Source organism: Protopterus annectens, chromosome 5.part1, assembly GCF_019279795.1.
Source record: "Protopterus annectens isolate FY-2018-M chromosome 5.part1, PAN1.0, whole genome shotgun sequence".
Lineage (NCBI taxonomy): Eukaryota > Metazoa > Chordata > Ceratodontiformes > Protopteridae > Protopterus > Protopterus annectens.
In genome coordinates, this window is record NC_056736.1 from 613,911,967 (window position 1) to 613,932,947 (window position 20,981).

Sequence of the window (20,981 nt, forward strand, 5' to 3'; positions counted from 1 at the left end):
GTGCACACTAAGTTACTAAATGCATTCATTTCAGAAGCTGTGACATCACCTGCAGTACACACTAAGTTACTAAATGCATTCACTTAAGAAGCTGTGATATCACTCGCAGTACACACTAAGTTACTAAATGCATTCACTTAAGAAGCTGTGATATCACCCACAGTACACACTAAGTTACTAAATGCATTCATTTAAGAAGCTGTGACATCACCTGCAGTACACACTAAGTTACTAAATGCATTCATTTAAGAAGCTGTGACATCACCTGCAGTACACACTAAGTTACTAAATGCATTCACTTAAGAAGCTGTGACATCACCTGGAGTACACACAGAGTTAGTAAATGCATTCACTTAAGAAGCTGTGAAATCACCTGCAGTACACACTAGGTTACTAAGTGCATTGATTTCAGAAGCTGTGATATCACCCACAGTACACACCAAGTTACTAAATGGATTCATTTAAGAAGCTGTGACATCAGCTGCAGTGCACACTAAGTTAGTAAATGCATTCATTTAAGAAGCTGTGACATCACATGCATGCACACACTGAGTTGCTAAGTACATTTATTTAAGAAGCTGTGATATCACCCACAGTACACAATAAGTTACTAAATGCATTCATTTAAGAAACTATGACATCACACGCAGTGCATACTGAGTAAATGCATCCATTTAAGAAGCTGTGATGTCACATGCAGTACACACTATGTTACTAAATGCATTCATCTAAGAAGCTGTGACATCACCTGCAGTACACACTAATTTACTAAATGCATTCATTTAAGAAGCTATGATATCACCCGCAGTACACACTGTTATTAAATGCATTCATTTAAGAAACTGTGACATCACCCGTAGTACACACTTTTACTAAATGCATTCATTTAAGAAGCTGTGACATCACCTGCAGTACACACTATGTTACTAAATGCATTCATTAAAGGAGCTGTGACATCACCATCAGTACACACTACGTTATTAAATGCATTCATTTAAGAAGCTGTGATATCACTCGCAGTACACACTAAGTTACTAAATGCATTCATTTAAGAAGCTGTGACATCACCCGCAGTACACATTAAGTTACTAAATGCATTCACTTAAGAGGCTGTGATATTACCTGCAGTACACACTAAGTTACTAAATGCATTATTTTTAGAAGCTGTGACATCACCAGCAGTACACACTAAGTTACTAAATGCATTCATTTTAGAAGCTGTGACATCACTCGCAGTACACACTAAGTTACTAAATGCATTCATTTCAGAAGCTGTGACATCAACTGCAGTATACACTAAGTTACTAAATGCATTCACTTAAGAAGCTGTGATATCACTCGCAGTACACACTAAGTTACTAAATGCATTCATTTCAGAAGCTGTGATATCACCCTGCTGTTGCTGCAATTTTGAAAACCTTATTTCCCTTTATATTTCTGATATTTTTTTGCACAAAGGTAGAAGAAAAAACACAGGCCAAATCTTTCATTCACATCAGTATGAAAAAAAGTACCTTTACACATTGAATAAGCAAAATATGCATACAGTCTCCCAATAAACACAAAAATGGATAACTAGACTATGTGGTGGTCTGGTTTGTATGGCAGATGAACAGTTATCTAATTCCAGTGTATGATATTTCATAAAACTCATTCCCTAAACCTACAGTACAAGATTCTCCATGCATCACATGCCAGACTCTTCATACACACACACACACACACACACACACACACACACACACACACACACACACACACACACACACACACACATATTTATATATTTCATATTACATTTATATATTTTATATTTCTACCTGTGTAATCAATTTTCTACAGCTTACTTTACTTATATCTGAAATTAACATTTTGCCTTGTTTCCTTATGTTGTCATTAGACTAGTCCATCTACCTTTTGGAGCCAGAAAACATAGACATTATTTCTTTATCTCCTCTGTGACAAAAACTGCAGTTCATATAGCAAGTTAAAAATTGAGTATAGTGGACATGTCATAATTGTATACTGCTATAGCCCCCCCCGTTATCACTGGCAGTTAAGAAAATCTCCTTCTTATCAAAACATGCTTTGTTCTACACAGGTGATGTTAGTCAGTGAAGATGAAAACTTGAACTGATAGAAAACTACTGAAACAATATCTTTCTTTTTTGGCATACCTCTGGAGTGGAGCTGACGTCATGTATCTGTCCGATGAGTTTACAGTAGGACTGAAAAAGCAGCAGTAGCTGGAAGTGGAGTTTGTATAATCTCTGGCACAGTTCCAATTGCTATAAAAAAGAAAACAAGTGTTATCCTTTTCTTGTTTGAGAACATGTAATGACACAAAGTTAGTTTCATTTTCAAACAATATAGCAAATGTTTCAGGAAGACAAAATGAAAAGGAAAGGAGATGGAAATGTTAAGGAAACTACACAACCAACCACATAAAGAGTTAACTTACTCTCACAGAGGGGACATACCACTTTCTGCTACCCTTGCTCTACGTTTAGGACAGGCTTGGCTTGCTGGGAGGATCAGGAAGGGGAAAAAAGACTGCCTGACTGAAATGTTTCTACTGTATTTTATTTTGGGTGATCACAGTGCCCATTTTTTAGACTTGGATGTGACATGTATAAACATAGTGTCACTGCTATAAATACATTTTTCTCCTATGTTGTGACATACAAAACGATCTCTAAGTTTATTATTCATATATTAAAGGGCAACTGGCCAATTCTACTGGCCTCTCCAGAAGTGGAAAAAAAAAACTTGTTTATATGTTTCCCAAGGTTGTCTTTAAAAAAAAGTTGAATTTAAAAAGGCAATTATGTTATAGGAGGCTTGTAATAGAATAGTGCCCTCTAACATGGGGACAGTTAATAGAGTTGAAACTTTCCCTTGTATGGGGTATAACTTCTGTCAGTATATTAATACTACCTCTTCTTTTCGACATCCTGTGACGAGGAAGGATTTTAATACTGATTTTATTGCTGACTACGATTCTTCAAATTTGGCCTATATTGCTACCCGTACCTCATGTACATCTTTTTATATTGGTAAACCTAACAGATGTCTTAAAGAAACAGTGTTGCAGTATATTTATGATATCAGAAAGGGTGTTTCAAGCAATGCTATAGCTAAACATGTGAGTGAAAATGGTTGTGCACATAGTTTTAAATTTAGTGTTCTACAGATTATTAATCTGACAGTTCATACAGGTGACATTGTAAAATTGGCTGAATATTATGAATTCAAATTGATTGTACATCTTAATGCCCTGAATGTTCCAGGCTTAAATGAAATCATGTTATTTAAAATCTGTTTTAAGTTTATGTGGTCTGCATCACTGATTGGATGATTAATTGAATAATTGACTGTTTTAATAATTAACTGTATAACATTTAAGTGTTTTGTGGTTGGGATGCTTTGTTATACCTGATGAAGCTTTTCTGAATATGAAAGTTTATATTTTCACTAAATATTTTAAAGCCATGTTACTACAGCAATAACCCACGCCTGGGTGTGGGTAATGCTGGATTTACCCACGGTCGGTGTGGTTTGGTCACGAGGGCGAAGCCCGAGTGGCCAAACAAAGCCAACCGTGGGTAAATCCAGCATTACCCACACCCAGAAGTGGGTTATTGCTATTATACAATGACATTATTTAAGAAAAAAAATAATTACTTTTCTTAAATAATGGCATTGTATAATGCCTCCTTGCTGCCCTTCCGCAGCTGAATGGTATTCTGCGGCAGTTCTGATGTACTGCGCATGCGTATACCTATGCAGTACATCAGAGCTGTGGGCAAAAGCAACGGAGAAAGCAAGATCTCCGTTGCTTTTTACAAACTGTTTTGCTATGTTAAATGGGTTTAACATAGCGAGACAGCTTTAAAAAAAGCAACGGAGAAAGCAAGATCTCCGTTGCTTTTTACAAACTGTTTCGCTATGTTAAATGGGTTTAACATAGCAAGACAGCTTTAAAAAAAGCAACAGAAATTCCCGTTGCTTTTTTTAAATCTGTCTCGCTATGTTAAAGGAGTTTAACATAGCGAGACAGTGTGAAGCAACGGAGATCTTGCGTTCTCCGTTGCTGTAAAAAAAGAGTTATAGTAATGGAAAAAATCCGGGCAACCGGACCTTTCTCCATTACTATAACTCTGATTTACAATGTGCACACTGACCAATCAGCGTGCACGTTTTTGAATATTAATGGGGGGTCGTTGTATAATATCTGTTTTATTTTGCTTTGTTCAAAATAATTGAACAGTTATTTCTCCAGAACTGTCTTCTTTCTCAGTACTATTTTATTTTCTTTTTAATGAGCAGATCAGGCTACTCAGTGCATCCTTCTGAATTTGAATAATATAAAATGCAGCACTGAGGTTTGTGGGATGCCTGACTTGTAGGAAAGTGAAAATTAGGTTAGGCTGTTTTCATAACTACCATCCAACTACATTTATATGCACATCTTCCTTTAAGTTATAAAACCGGGAGAAATGTAAACTAAAAAGAAGGTTAAAACATTATTGACTAGAGTAATTTTGGCAGAGACATTTGAAATCTTAGCTACAGTACACATACATTATTTACAGAGTTGTTTCTGCATTCATCCATTTTAGTTGATGGGTGCTTTTTCTTTTTTCCTTCTGATAATGTTTACAGATCATTTAGGTGACTCAGGAGAAATAAATAGGTAGAAGGAATCTGGCTTTTTAAACTGCGTCAGCAGTACATCAGGGCCCTGTGGGAACTTTGCAGAGTCTGTGTTAATGAATACACAGATCTGGATCAAAATTATAACAGCATATTGTTATAATGTTAAGAAGCAAAGGGCTAGAAGTCGGCTGGTGTCAGGTTTACTAGACAGACAAATCATCATAGAAATAAACGTTTATTTTATCATCAATTACTGTTGATGATTGTCTGCGTGTCACACTATGGATTATGTCTTCAAGTCTGGTATGAGCCTAGCACTGAGAAGCATTCTACCTTCTTCAAGGATGATAAGAGCATGCTGCCTTCTTCAGGGATGATAAGCATGCTACCTTCTTCAAGGATGATAAGCATGCTACCTTCTTCAAGGATGATAAGAGCATGCTGCCTTCTTCAAGGATAATAAGAGCATGCTACCTTCTTCAAGGATGATAAGCATGCTACCATCTTCAAGGATGATAAGAGCATGCTACCTTCTTCAAGGATGATAAGAGCATGCTACCTTCTTCAAGGATAAGCATGCTACCTTCTTCAAGGATGATAAGAGCATGCTACCATCTTCAAGGATGATAAGAGAATGCTACCTTCTTCAAGGATGATAAGAGCATGCTACCTTCTTCAAGGATGATAAGCATGCTACCTTTGTCAAGGATGATAAGAGCATGCTACCTTCTTCAAGGATGATAAGAGCATGCTACCTTCTTCAAGGATGATAAGAGCATGCTACCTTCATCAAGGATGATAAGCATGCTACCTTCTTCAAGGATGATAAGCATGCTACCTTCTTCAAGGATGATAAGAGCATGCTACCTTCTTCAAGGATGATAAGAGTATGCTACCATCAAGGATGATAACAGCATGCTACCTTCTTCATGGATTATAAGAGCATGCTACCTTCTTCAAGGATTATAAGCATGCTACCTTCATCAAGGATGATAAGAGCATGCTACCTTCATCAAGGATGATAAGGGCATGCTACCTTCTTCAAGGATGATAAGAGCATGCTACCTTCATCAAGGATGATAAGCATGCTACCTTCATCAAGGATGATAAGAGCATGCTACCTTCTTCAAGGACGATAAGAGCATGCTACCTTCTTCAAGAATGATAAGAGCATGCTACCTTCTTCAAGGATGATAAGCATGCTACCTTCCTTCAAGGATTATAAGAGCATGCTACCTTCTTCAAGGATGAAAAGCATGCTACCTTCTTCAAGGATGATAAGCATGCTACCTTCTTCATGGATGATAAGCATGCTACCTTCTTCAAGGATAAGAGCATGCTACATTCTTCAAGGATGATAAGAGCATGCTACCTTCTTCAAGGATAAGCATGCTACCTTCTTCAAGGATGATAAGAGCATGCTACCATCTTCACGGATGATAAGAGCATGCTACCTTCTTCAAGGATGATAAGAGCATGCTACCTTCTTCAAGGATGATAAGAGCATGCTACCTTTGTCAAGGATGATAAGAGCATGCTACCTTCTTGGTTATGATTGACAGACCTTGCTGCTTCTCCAGGTATGGCCTGCATCTGTCCTCTTTAGGGTTTTGACTGTTGGCAAAGACATTATCCACCCCCCAGAGCGACTTTTTTTTTTTTGACAGTACCAGCTTGATAAACCTACCAACATAAAGAAACAAAGTAAAATATGCAGGTGTTACTGATCAGTGCTAGGAGCCTAAACAAGAAACTCCACACCTTACAAGCCCTTTTCACCCTGGAGGGCGTAGGCATCTGTGAAGTAACTGAGACATGGTTGTGGAGGGCTGTAACACCTTCTGCACATTTACAGCAGCTACTGTGAAGGAGGGGAAAAACAATGGAGATGTCTAAATCTTCATTCAGGAGAGACTCACATCAAGGCTGGTAAAGTGACATGATGCAATAGAGCTTGTTGGTGTCCAAATAACTATCAGAAAAGCCCCATACCATACACTGGCCAACTACACAACTGCCTCTATGACCCAAGAAAGCCACAACACTTATCTGCAAGAACTGTAATCAGTCAGAATAAAACCCAATATCATTTTCCAAGGTGAGCTAAACTATCCAACTATAGACTGGGAAACCTACACCACCACTAGTGCAAAGCACAGAGATGCTTGGAATTTGTCAATACAAATACCCTTTAACAATTAGTCAGAGTACCCACTAAAATGAATAACATCTTGAATCTTGTCCTTGCTAACATGGGGGCATCTTGCACCATCCCTTGTGTATCTTTGCCACTTGTTAGGTCTGATCATAAATCCATCTCCTTTGAAATAAAATTGAAACCAGAGATCCCTTCCATCCAAGATACCTTTACAAATTTCTCTAAGACAAACTACCTACATGATACACTAGTAAGCTTCAAATCCCCAGTCCCAGTTAACTCCACTTAATATGCAGAAATGTACACCACCACACTATACCAACATGTAAACAGTTCCATAGATGCAATTGTATCCTGCAAGAACAAGTGCAGAGCAAACTAAAGAAACAAACCCACATGGTGAAGCCATAATATCAACAAGCTTTACAATAAAAGGAAGAGAATTTTGACCAACAGTAAGGAAAGTAATTCCCAGAATGATAGCGCCATCATTACTGAAATAAATAAACAATTCAGGAGCTTAATAAAATACACCAAAGCCAAGTTTGAAATAGTTACCAAAGCCAAAGACAATCACAGGGTTTTTTCAGTTGTGTTTATAATCTCAAAAGTCCACAAAGCAATTTGCTGAGCTGATTGTGAACAATGTTACCTACAATGAGGCTGAAGATATAGTGAACTTATTGATCTGTAAATTTAGATCTAACTTTACCCCTCTCTCCCCTCCACCTGTACCTCATATACCTGAAACTATATATCAGCTATCACACAAGACCAAGTCCTAAAAGTGCTACCAAGAATACTGCATCAATGGCTCCTGACAATATCTCTGGATGCATCTTAAATAGAAAAACTATTCATCTTCAGCCTCCACACAGGTTTTGCACCAAGTGAATGGAGAACAGCTATAGTCATTCCCCTTGTATAAAGGAGGAACTTCCAAAGACCCAGGCAGTTACATTCTGACCAGCCTCATATGCAAAGCCATGGAAAGATTTATCGTGCAACTAATCAATAAGGTCATAGGGAGCCTCAAAACACTAGACCCATCTCAGTTTGGATTAATTAAAGGGAGGTCATGCTTACTCAACCAGTTGGCCTTTTGTGAAAAGGTCAGCAAAGCAATGATTGAAGGTAAAATGGTACACACAGCATGCCTGGACCTGGTCAAAGCTTTTGACAAATCTACCTCAAGCATAGTAGAAAATCTAAATAAGCTGGGAATAATCCCCTATGTCACCTACTGGATTGCCAACTGGCTCACAGATGGGGCATAGGAAATCAAAATAAGGGAAGTTACCTCCACAAAGAGACCAGTCACCAGTGGAGTCCCCCCAAGGTTCAGTGGTGGGACCTCTCCTGTTTGGCATCTACTTCTCTGAAGTAGAAGCGAATACCAAAGGGCTCTGGCTGACTAAATTTAAAGATGATTGCAAGCTAGGAGCAGTCAATGAATCTCCAAATGACTTAGCCATCCTGCAGGAAGGTTTGTCCCAAATAAATAACTGGTACCAAAAACATGGACTGAAATTAAATGCCAAAAATGCATTATTATATCCTTTGGGAAGTCATCTACCCCAGGCAACTACCACTCTGACAATATACCACTAACAGTTATCCCAGTTGTTTGGAATTTTGAAACTTACATTGACAGTGACCTTACTTTCAAGCAACACATGGCCATTATCGTAAGAACATCCCTCTATACTGCATAACTTATAAACAAAGGGATTGTGTCTAGATCTAGGGATGTCATTGTCCACCTTTACTCAGTCCTCATTCATTGAGTATCATTCCCCCTTTGGCATGTATCTATCCAGACACATGCAACAACTGGAATGGCCACAGAGATATATTACTAAAATGATATAAGGCCTAAATAATATGTTCTTCATGGACCGACTCAAAGCCCTTTCACTACACTGGTATCCTAACAGATATGCTGTGCCTGGCATACAAGACATCCTCTGACCCATTACTGATGGATTTACTGTATATCAGCAAGTCAAATGGCATCAGAAATACTTGGTCTAGGGATCTAAACCTCTTCTGCATGATCAGCAGAAAGATTTGCATGGACAGGTATATCTCACAGGGGAGATCTCTGCACTGTAGCAAACTCGCCATCCACATAAAACAAAGCACATCCCTGTTCATCTTCAAGCACAACTTGGATCTGTGGAAAGGAAACAGAAAATTTACCCCAGGACTGCCCCCTGTACTACTAATGGACATACGCAGCTTCTAAATGCTTTATCTCATACATGGGTCCCTTCATATTGTGGATGGTGCAATCAAAGTTATTCTCATTAGGGGTAATATATAATTATCAACCATGGGATGGGTAAGGCCAATCTCTAACCAAATGGGATAGGTTAATTCGGGCAGAAAAAGGGAACTTGTCTAGTACTTACCTTTGAAATTATGAACCTATAATAGCTACCTGGCTTTTGATTAGTAGTCTGAATGACAGAGGACTTGTCACAATATTGGGTATCTGTTACACTTCCTGTCCCCACCAAGGCCTGCACTGAAGAAACTGTAGACAAGGACTTGTGAGCAGATGAGAGTTAGCAAGCTTCCTATACTGGTTCCTACACCGATTCCAGGGCTCACATGGAAGTGCAGTCATCTGTTTTTGGGACAAGGCAGCTATTACTCACTCTTTTCCAGGGATGGGTAAAACACACACACACACACACACACACACACACACACACACACACACACACACACACACACACACACACACACAAAGTGAATAATGTAAAGTGACTTAAAAAGCATTTGCTACTGATAGATATTTTCTTAAACCAACCCAGTAACAGCACCATGTAGGAGTAAAGAGCCCCCTTATGTTGACAGTGACTCTGTTTCAAACGTTGCCCTAGATCCTAAGAATTGAATGCAGGGGATGGCGGGGAGGCTGCTGAAGACCACTGAATCCTGTTTCTTATTACTTTTTTCATGGGGAGGGGCAGACATGAGGTATTGTTGTACTGCTCCCCTCTGCAGACCCAGGGAGTTGTGCTAGTAAGCCATTCAACATTCTCTAAATATTAAAAACGTCTAATGCACTACAGATCTTTTAACCGCTGATAGATAGCTTTAATGGTAAGAAGCACTATGGGGATTAGTGATTCTGGCATGAAGTTTCCTCTTTACCAGCATGATTTTATTATACACATTTATTTAACTGAAACTGTAAACTAGAAGTCACACATGATAGTAGGCTTACTTGAAATTGCTGCATAGCAGACAGTTACGATGATCTGAAGGTCTGCAGTGATGCATTCCTAGACATTACTTGGTGTGTATTGGATGACATAAAATTGTCATTCCCCCTAAAACCGTCCCTCAACCATCCTGACTTCCTCTTCCCTGCCTACATTCTGCCACCGAGTTTACTATAGAATCCAACGTTGTCAGCATCACAGATAGAAAGATACTTTTTCCTCTGCACAGATGGGACATTTTCTAATCATAATAAAATGCTTATAGTCAGAATACAAAGAGAAATTTGCATGAGAGTGATAAATGAAGGCTATTACCTTTATGAGATACTTCAAAAAATGTTGCGCTAGATGTTTTGAGTAAACATAGCAAAACCTGAGGATTTTATGACTGCATTTGTCAAAGTAAATGCAACACTAAACACATACCCAAACACAACTCCTGAGGAAACAGCTACCCTACTTAATTCACATTTTATCTCCTCCATCCAAAATCTCCTACCCTCTCAACCTACCTCTTCCTCTTTACCTGACCCCTCACCCACCCCCAACATTACACCCTTTTACTTCAAGCCTGTTCCCATCTCCTACATCAAATCTCTACTGCTCAAACTCAAACCCTGCTCCCCCTCTACTGACAAACTACCCTCTACCTACCTCAAACTTGCTGCTGACTCCATCGCCTACCCAGTTACAATATTAATAAATAGATCTATACTAGAATCTACTGTTCCTACCCTTTGGAAATCCTTCTACACTATCCCTCTCCACAAAGGAGGTAACTCCACTGACCCTTCAAACTACCGACCTATTGCCATACTGTCCCCATTATCTAAGATACTAGAAAAATGTATCCACACCCAGCTTATGCATCACCTTCTCAATCAAACGTTACTCACCCCTACTCAACATGGCTTTCGCCCCTCTCACAGCACAACTACTGCTCTACTCTCCTTCACTCACACCATTGCTGAATCTCTGGACAACAATAAACTTACTTCCTGTCTCTTTCTAGACCTCTCCAAAGCTTTTGATACAGTGTCTCACCCACTACTACTATCTAAACTTACAAACTTTCACCTCTCCACCTCCACCCTCAACTGGTTTGCTAGCTATCTCTCTGAATGCAAACAATCAGTTAAATGGCTCTCTTCCACTTCTCCTTTCTTACCTATCTCCACTGGTGTTCCACAAGGTTCTATCTTGGGTCCCCTCTTATTCAACATTTTCACCAATGATCTATTCACCTCATGTCATCAGTCATCACTCATACAATATGCAGATGACTCCACAATCATTTCTACAGCCAACATCTCTGACCTAAACTCCCTAACCCAAACAGCTCTACTTTCCACTGAACAATGGCTTTCAGAAAATCTACTGATTCTCAGTCCTACTAAAACCAAACTCCTACTCTTCCTGCCCCACTCTCTTAATCATCATAAATCCTCCTTTGTCATTAAGTCTCGCAATAACATTACTATCCTACCTGTCACCCACACAAAACTCTTAGGAGTCATTATCGATGATGAATTAAAATTCAATCAACACATACAACAATGTATAAAGAAAACACATCAGAAATTAGGTCTATTATACCGAAACAAAAAATATCTCAGTCCCGGGGCTAGACTCACCCTAGGACAAGCACTTCTCCTCCCCTCACTCCTCTATGCTGCTCCTGTTATAACAAATATCCAAAAAACTACCCTGAATAAACTGCAACAATCCTACCACAAAATATCCAGATTCATCACAAACTCCCCAAATAACACACACCACTGCATTGCTTTAAAGTCTCTACACTGGCTAGAACTCCCTCAACTACTACATCTCTATCAGTTTCACATGCTACACTCTATGCTCTTTAAACCATCCAACTGTCCATCTTTATCTCATCTTGCCTCTGTCTACACCCCATCTCGACCTCTCCGAACCTCTAATCAACAATTGCTTGACATTTACCACCCAAATAAGTCAGTAGGTAAGTTACTCTACAAACACTCGGTGGCCATTGCTTGGAACAAACTACCCCTTGACATTCGCTCAATCCCTCACACCCCACTATTTAAAAAGAAACTTAAGACACATCTACTCAATACCAAAATCTGCCCCTGCTATGACCCTACATAGTTCTGTCCTCCCCCCACATTAGAATCACTCAGTCTATCCTGGACATACCTTGAACTCTATCCCCACTACCACAGTTACATAGTATCTGAAAAAAAAAAAAACTTGTGCTGGCATCTAACTATGGTTGTTTTCTATTTGTTACTACTGTAAGACTAGTTTTATTTCTGTTGTTTCCTGTGCTGGTATACTACTGTAATGTTTTTTATTATTGTACTATCTGGAGCTTTTCTCCTCGGGTCTCCACTGAAAATGGGACAAAATCCCAGTTGGACTAACCCGGTTAACAAATGTCAATAAATAAATAAAAATAAATAAATCTGACAATACTCAATAGTCAGATTTTTGATATAGTATTCTCATGAATTCCAACTTAAAGATCCTGGTCAAAGGTGCTAAACAGAATGCAATATCTGCATTCTGTTTTTGTCATACAGAGACTGCCGTTGGTTCACAGTGGCCGTTTAGATCTTATTTTCACATAAAACACTAATTTTATGTGTAAGTAAGACCACTGTAAAAGTCTTTCAGCTACATTCACAATTATGCCCTTCCAGGTTCTCACCTGAGAAAGGTATGTGCTGATGTTCTTTGTGGTGCAGAAATCTTGTGGTCTTGGCTTCTGCCCCCTTATTATAGTACTCACAGTAAAACAATGGAGCCCAACAGAAGTAAAACCCAATGCCACAGAACAAGCACTCCAACAACAGGAATATTTTATAAATAATCACATTATTTGTTAAATATTTCTTTTGTTGGGGTGCTCGTCTTGTGACTTTTTAATTTTTTTTCTGTATTTTTGTTGCCTAATGCTGTCACGTTACTTCTGACTACAGCTGCCCACAGAGTCATGAGATTACCACAGAATGATGGTTCATAGGTTCATACTAGGCTATCTGCCCTAGGGCATTTATAAGCCTAGCCAGAGTGTGTTTGGCTTTCGCCACCCATTTTAAATTAATTTTGCTATGCCCTTTTTCAAGGTTAGTATACTGTGCCTCTGTCTAACAGTGACACAGAAGTGATACCTGGGGTAAACCTACGATCTCCCATCCACTCATCAAGATTCCTCTGGAGAGTCACTGAGGGACTCTGCCTAACCTGGACTGGGATTTTATTCCAGAGTGAAGGGAGCCTTTGGGTTATGAATCTGTCCCTCCAGCATGTCCTATTTATTTCAGTACTGAGGTTCAAGTCTCTCGAGCACGTAGCTCGATGGGATTTGGATTTTCTGAGGTGCAGCATGTCCATTAATTCCGAGTTGGACATGGCTTTATACGTCAGGCACAGATCGCCTCTGAGCAGGCAGTATGCCACTGAGTAGAGCTGTAGTTTCTTTAACCAGGCAGCATATGGCATCTGTTTGAGCCCTTTGATCCTCTTGGTGAGGTACTTTTGGGGTCTTTCCAGTTGCTGCAGGTGTCTGGTAAGGTACATCCCAAAAGGGGCATTGTACTCAATTATGGGCCTGATGAGGGATGAGTAAAGAGGCACGATGACCTCCCCTGATCTAGATGTGAATCCCTTCATGATTAAGTGGGCTATATAAAATGTTTTTCTAACCACTTTGGCCACGTGGTTGTCAAATGAGAGATTGCTATCAACTTGGGTCCCCAGGTCCCTAATTACTTCTTCTGTACTTAATGGATTACCACCTATGTGGTAATTTGTGGGCACTTTGTTTTTGCCAAAGGGGATGACTATACACTTTTGGCATTTAGCTTGAGGCCATGGCTCTGGCACCAGTTGTCTGTTTCTATGAGGCCCTTTTGGAGGATGCTTGTGTCGGCTGGAGAGTCGATTATGGCACCCAGTTTGCAGTCATCTGGGAACTTGGTCAGCCACAGTCCTTCCGTGTTGGCCTGTACCTCCGAGAAATATATACCGAACAAGAGAGGTCCCAGGACTGAGCCTTGTGGGATGCCACTTGTAACTGGTTTGGAGTCTGACATGGCTCCAGCAATTCTAACCATGTGGGTTCTGTCCTTGAGCTAGTTTGCAACCCATCTAATGATATAGGGGTTTATATTTAAGCTGGTGAGCTTAAGCAGGTGTGCAGTGAGCTGTGTGCAGTATGCATGCTAAAATATGGCTGTTTATGTTATCTTTTACTAAATTAATTGATTTTTTTGTTTTGTTTTGAGGTAGCAAGAACTTGGAGAGTGGTTAGCAAGTTATTTTGATATATATTTGTCTTAGGTCCCCTCATTATGGATTATGATATCATCAATGTATAGTCATGCCCCAGAATGGGATACTATAGATGATGTAAAATCAACTTTTGAGGCATGAATGCTGATGCCATAAAACACAAAGGAGATGGTAAAGACAAGCAAACAAAATGAAGTCAAAGCTAGAACAAAAAAGCTTTACTGGTGCTTCCTGGTACCTTGGCTCATGCCTTCAAGGGAATGAATTTTACACCATGTCACACCCATTTTATAATAAACTTGTCCCAATTAGCACATTGATTGCCCTCAGTTAATTCAGTAATATCAAACTCCACAGAATGACACAACACCCAAATCCAAATATATGTCAACCTTCTAAGTATAAATACATAGAATACAAAATAATTATAAAAATTACATGTTTTTGAAAAAAACAATGCATATTTTAAATTTGCAAGTTCTCATCAAAAACATTTAACCAACATTAATATTCACTTCTTGATTTAAACCTTTGGGATACAGGGTTCCAAAATTAATTATTAATGTTGTTTCAAGCTGCAAAAGCTTTCTTAAGAAATCTTCACCCGGACTATATTGGGGCTTGGCCAAAACACAAAAGAACAAACTAATATCAGAACCACCATGGGATGTATGAAAATGCTGAGCCACAGGACTCTGTAGCCTCATGTTTCTGATATCTCCCAGCTGTTCCATCACATGCCTCTTAACTATTCTTTTTGTTTGCCTGATGTACCATTTTGTGGGTGTACATCCACATCCTATGATGCACACCACTCCACATGAACAACAGTTTAATTCACCCAAGGCCTTGTACTTTCTTTTATTGATGCTAGCACCATTTAAATCTTTTACTCTGCTGCACACTTTACACCTAGCACATGGGAAACAGCCTCTTTGGCCTCCCCCAACTGGAACTTTCCCCAAATTCATTTACTTTTAACTTTTTTGGGGAATAAGCCTTTCAAACTAGCATCACTGCAGACCATGGGCCAAAACCTCTCAACCAACCCCGTGAGTGTATCAGAAAAAGGTAAATATTAACAAAAAATATTCTATCATCCCTGTCCATCTCTCCATTTGACCCAGCCCCAAATTCACCATGAACTCTCCCAAAGTGAATGTTAGCCACCCCAGGACACCCCCTTATCCTCTTTTCTGCTTCATTAAGAACATCCTCAGTGTATCCCCTACTCTCCAATTTTTGTCTAACCTTCAAAAATTCCTCATTCAAACTGGATTTATCAGAAACATTATTGAAAATGCGTTTGTATTCACCATAAGGCAAATGAAGTCAAAAGGTGTGCGGGATGAATGCTGCTAGCCAACAAAAAATTGTTGACAGCTGTCTCTTTAATAAAGGACCTAAAAATGTACCTCTTTGTTCTCTCCTACAAAAACATTATATATCCAAAAATGTTGGCATTTTTCTGGACTTTCAACTGAAGGGATATTTATCCAGAGTTATGTCACATATTAAAAATGGTAAATTTAATTAAGAAAGATTTCGCAGCTTGAAACAAAATTAATAATCAGTTTTGGAACCCTGTATCCCAAAGGTTTAAATCAAGAAGTGAATATTAATGTTGGTTAAATGTTTTTGATGAGAACTTGTAAATTTAACATATGTATTTTTCAAAAACATGTAATTTTATAATTATTTTGTATTGTATGTATTTATACTTAGAAGGCTGACATATTTTTGGATTTGGGTGTTTTCATTCTGTGGAGTTTGATATTAATGAATTAAATGAGGGCAATTAATGTGGTAACTGGGACACGTTTGTTATAAAATGGGTGTGACATGGTGTAAAATTCATTCCCTTGAAGGCATGAGCAGAGGTACCAGGAAGCACCAGTAAAGTTTTGGAAGCACCAGTAAATCTTATTTGTCCCAGCTTTGACTTTGTTTTGTTTGTTTGCATAAATGCTGATGGTAACATGCTTAATAAGGTAGGAGCTTACAATTGGCATCCAGAAAATGTATGTCCTAAATGTTAATATGCAGCTATGATACAGTGATGTGTGGATATTCCCATAGGAATACATTCAACTGATAGTCCTTACAGATTCACTTGGAGATGGCTTCCATTAAGCAAAGAGTCACCTTTGATTTTGGGCAGGTAGAGGTCCTTGAGGGTTAGTAACTGACTGCTACTGCTAGTAGTGGGTGTATTCAGACTGTAGGCCTGTAGGCCTGTAGTGAGAGAACGAGATGGAAATGCAGAAGATATTTTCTGATGTAGGTCTTATTTTCGGCTTACAAATAGTAAACAAACTAAAAATGGATTTTGTTTTTACTTTTGACACTAATGCCTTGGTATCCTCCTCTGTTTAGTAGTGGTATCTGGGTTGAAGGACTAGATGCTGCAGTATCAATGCTTGATGAAAGAAAAAAAACTGCAATCTTTCTTTATTTTATTGGCTAAAATATGTAGTTTTCTTTATTTTAGAAAATGGCATCAGTAAATGAACACCTTCTACTGTCATGGATGGAGAAGGTTGACACTAGGGAAATAGGTTTTCTGGTAGTGCTTGTTCTTGTGTGTTTGCATTAGGGTGTAGCAGCCACTTGAGAGGATGTGGAATGTGAGTTTAGGCTAGCTGTCTGTAGGTTGGGAGGGTTGGTTTCTTGACATTACCAATTGGGCAGCTTCCATTAGTCCCATTTTATACAGTGGGACTGGCATTTGCTGATTTGGATTCTGTCAAATCCAATGAGTCTGCAGAGAAACAGCCAAGAAAACAAATATAAAGGTATACAAATAAAGGGATCTATATCGTAAGGGCAAAAGTTCAAAAGAACGAAAGCGCAAACATTTAAACAGCATGAACCTCGAACTTTATATTGTAGGGGGCTGCACCCCCCACACCCCCTGCTAAATATATATTCCAACTCCGAGGTTGCACTACAGTGAGCAAAGGGCAAATATTCCTATCCTCACTGTACTGCAACCCCAGAAAAAACGTTTCAAAGTTCAGCATTTTCAATCATAAGAGCATTTGTTCTTTTGAACTTTTGCTCTTATGATATAGACCCCAAATAAAGGGGAAACACAACTGTATTTCCTCTTTATAGAGGTTATCTTTTTATTATTCCAAATACAAACAGCAAGTTACACCAAGCCAGATCCAAAGGAAGCCTTTATTAATCAACAAATATTAATGCTTCCTTTGTATCTGGCTTGGCGTGACTTGGTGTTAAATAAAGGCTTCCTTTGGATCTGGCTTGGTGTGACTTGGTGTGACTTGGTGTTCGTATTTGGATTATTAGTACCTTTCACCAAGTTCTCCTTATTTACTGTTTATCTTTTTATTATTATTATTTCTGGTGTCAGACAGTGGTATACTGGGTACCTGGTGTTGTCCGAACTGAGAATGATGACTCAGTTGGATTTGATAACCTTGAGTACTGTGTTCCACCCTAACACACGTAACATCTCCATAGCTATGAGGATAGTCAGAGGGTTGGTACTGCTTCCCCTGGATGTTTTCTTTTTCTCAGTTCTCTCCCATTCTCTGCCTGTCTTGAAGTCATTCTGTATCCAAATGCCTATGGGGTGGTGCTACCAAAGTATCATTGGCTGCCAGGGCACTGACACATAACCGTTATATACAAAGATGAACAAAGCATGTACTACACAATAATCGTACTATAACAGTTATATACAAAGATGAACAAAGCCTGTACTGCACAATAACCATACTATAACCATTATATACAAATATGAACAAAGCATGTACTGCACAATAACCAAAATATAACAGTTATATACAAAGATGAACAAAAGCCTGTACTGCATAATAACCATACTATAACCATTATATACAAATATGAACAAAGCCTGTACTGCACAATAACCATACTATAACCGTTATATACAAAGATGAACAAAGGATGTACTGCACAATAATCAAAATATAACAGTTATATACAAAGAAGAATAAAGCATGTACTACACAATAACCATACTAACACACATCTGAAGCAGCTGTTACATAGCCTAAATGAATACTGATTTGTTGGTTTTATAACTTATTGTGTTTTGTGCAATGAGGGTTAAATGATATTGATTCAAAGTGCAACCTCTTACAATGTTCTTTGTCTGCTAAACCACAATACTTTTAACTTTAACAAAAGTTTGGGGTTGACATACTCGTTAAGGTGTTTACCTCACAGACACAAGGTATAGGGTTTGACTGTCACTTCTGAGGGAAAATGCCTAAAGCTTAAATGACCCACAAAGGCAATTAGACGAATACTTGCCAATGAATTAAACAAAAATGAAGTGGTGCATTGTGTTTTTCCTTTTGTGACATTGCAAATTAAGACTACATATTAACCACTGAATGACATCAAGGCACTATTATTAGACTGTCAATGAATCAACATTAAATTACATCTCTGACTTGTACACAAAATATACATTAACATACATGCATTTGAGACTGCGCCATTTCCTGATGTACAGAAAACAGTCAAGAAATTTAACTTACTGCAAGTGATTCCATGTGCTACACAGGAAGCAAGCAAGCATGTCACAGTGGAGAAAAATGCAAAGGAAAGAAGAGTAGAAGGAATCAGTTTAGAACATGCAGAGTAAAATACAGAACCAATCACAGGACAGCTGTGGCAGAAATCAGTCACAAGTGAGTTGGTAACACACAGTGTAAATCCTTAAATATGCATTGTAATCTCACTTTATACAAATAAAGCAATACATTAGAACATGCAGAGTACAATACAGAACCAACCACAGGACGGCTGTGGCAGAAATCAGTCACAAGTGAGTTGGTAACACACAGTGTAAATCCTTAAATATGCACTGTAATCTCACTTTACACAAATAAAGCAATACATATGTTAAGTGTGGTCTCTTTAATTTTACAGTTCCTGAATACACACAGTTTAAAATATCATATTAGTTTATCATGCTGAAAATATATTTTTTCGGATGTAAGCAGCTTACTTAGGTATGGCAGCAGAAGACAGTATAACACTATAGTAAATTAAAATGCCTAATACGATAGGTCTTATGTGAGCCATTTCTGCAGCTAGTCACCTCTTCACACAATAGCTCCTCCCACAGCTCTTGTTTGTAGATTTAACCCCACCTACATTTTGTCCCATTCACAGTTCTGAAGCTGTCTAAAGTTTTCTAGTCCATCACCTCATTTGGGAGTTTTCTGCTTTTCTATCACCATTTATGTGAGATACTGCCATCTTAACTTGTTCCTTACAGGATAACTAATGAGAGAAACAAAACAAAACAACGTTGCCGATCATGTCTTCTACTCAATTCTTCTTCCCCTGCATTGCTGTAGATACTTAGGTGTGCATTTGGTTCTCCCCCAAGATGTCATAATGAGGCAACTCTTCAATGATTATGGCTTCTTTGTTGATACTGGATCATAATACAACATTAATTTTCTTTCTGTTATTTTGGTACTCTGCATCAAATTGGAACTGTAGTTACTTGAATTTGTGCTTTATCTGAGTGGCTCTTTTGACAGTTATTTGTTTTGGTTGTATAAATGGCACCCTTTGCTTGTTCTGCAACACCAGATGATTCTCTTGTTTTTGTGGGTAAAATTCATACCTGTGGACAAGAGCTGAACATTTTATTGGCTGCAGAAATGTAAAAAGTTGCATATTTTATTCCGCATGTGAAATGTTCTTTTAATAAAGATATAAAGAATGAAAACGTTTTCAAGCTCATTGCTTCTTATCAAAAGCTGCATTACCTCATGTTGGAATAGAACTCTCCGTGTTTTTAAGTAGTGTGTTTTAAAAAGGAATACAATTCTGCTTTGGTTTGGAACACTAACCTCTAAGAAATATTAAAACAGGACTGCTACTCTTTTCCGCTTTGTTTGGAGTGCTGTTTTGATTTGTGAAACCACTAACTTGCAGAGAAAGCTGAATTATGACCTTTGTACTTTCCTCTTTATTTTGTATAGTGTGCTTGATGAACTCTATTCAAACCTGGAAGCAATAAAACATTTTCTGTAGGGATTGTAAAGGAGAGAAAATACAGTATGTTTTCTCCGAGTTGGTAAACTCAGACTTTAATAATACATACATCATTTGCAAGTAGTGAATGCTTTTAGTGATTTAGTGATAGTTAACGCTGTAACATTTTCTAAAGGATGTAGGACTAAGACTATACTTATGCACACTCTTTATGAAGGCAGCAATCCATCAGTGGTTCAATGAGGCTCACTCCCACTACTAGACCAACATCTGTGTGACTGCCCCTCCTCTGAGGTACAGTGCACATAAGTATAGATGCCTCTGCCCTTCACTCTGTCAGCATAAGCTTGCTCATCTTCCCCATCCCAGGTATGAAGTGCCTGAGCTGTTAAAGTCAGGTTGCATGGGTAATACTAAGAGCTTTATTCCTCCATGCCGCTGATGATGGGAATTTTTGATTAGGTAAAGTGTCTTTATTTATCCAGTTCTAAAAGCTTGTGGCTGGTATCTTGCCTATTACTTGTAAGGGTCACCTCACAGCGCTGGTGTGATGGTTGGTATCTGCTCTCTTATTCTTAAGAGAGACTGTTATGCTACTTTGTTGGTTGGCTCGCTGAAAGAGTTCTCAGTAAATGAGT

General features: G+C 38.6%; 1 protein-coding gene across 7 annotated transcripts in view; it reads right to left on the reverse strand.

Moving 5' to 3' along the window:
* FRY (FRY microtubule binding protein) overlaps nt 1-20,981 on the reverse strand; it is a 2,210,679-nt gene that overhangs the window by 35,190 nt on the left and 2,154,508 nt on the right. For 5 of the 7 annotated variants that reach the window (XM_044073229.1, XM_044073228.1, XM_044073233.1 and 2 more), the window contains 2 exons: nt 18,867-18,884; nt 2,178-2,288 (listed from right to left, as the gene is read on the reverse strand). In XM_044073229.1, coding sequence (XP_043929164.1) covers nt 2,178-2,288; nt 18,867-18,884 — 129 coding nt within the window. The remainder of the gene's footprint in view (nt 1-2,177; nt 2,289-18,866; nt 18,885-20,981) is intronic. The other 2 variants (XM_044073230.1, XM_044073235.1) reach the window with 1 other exon arrangement.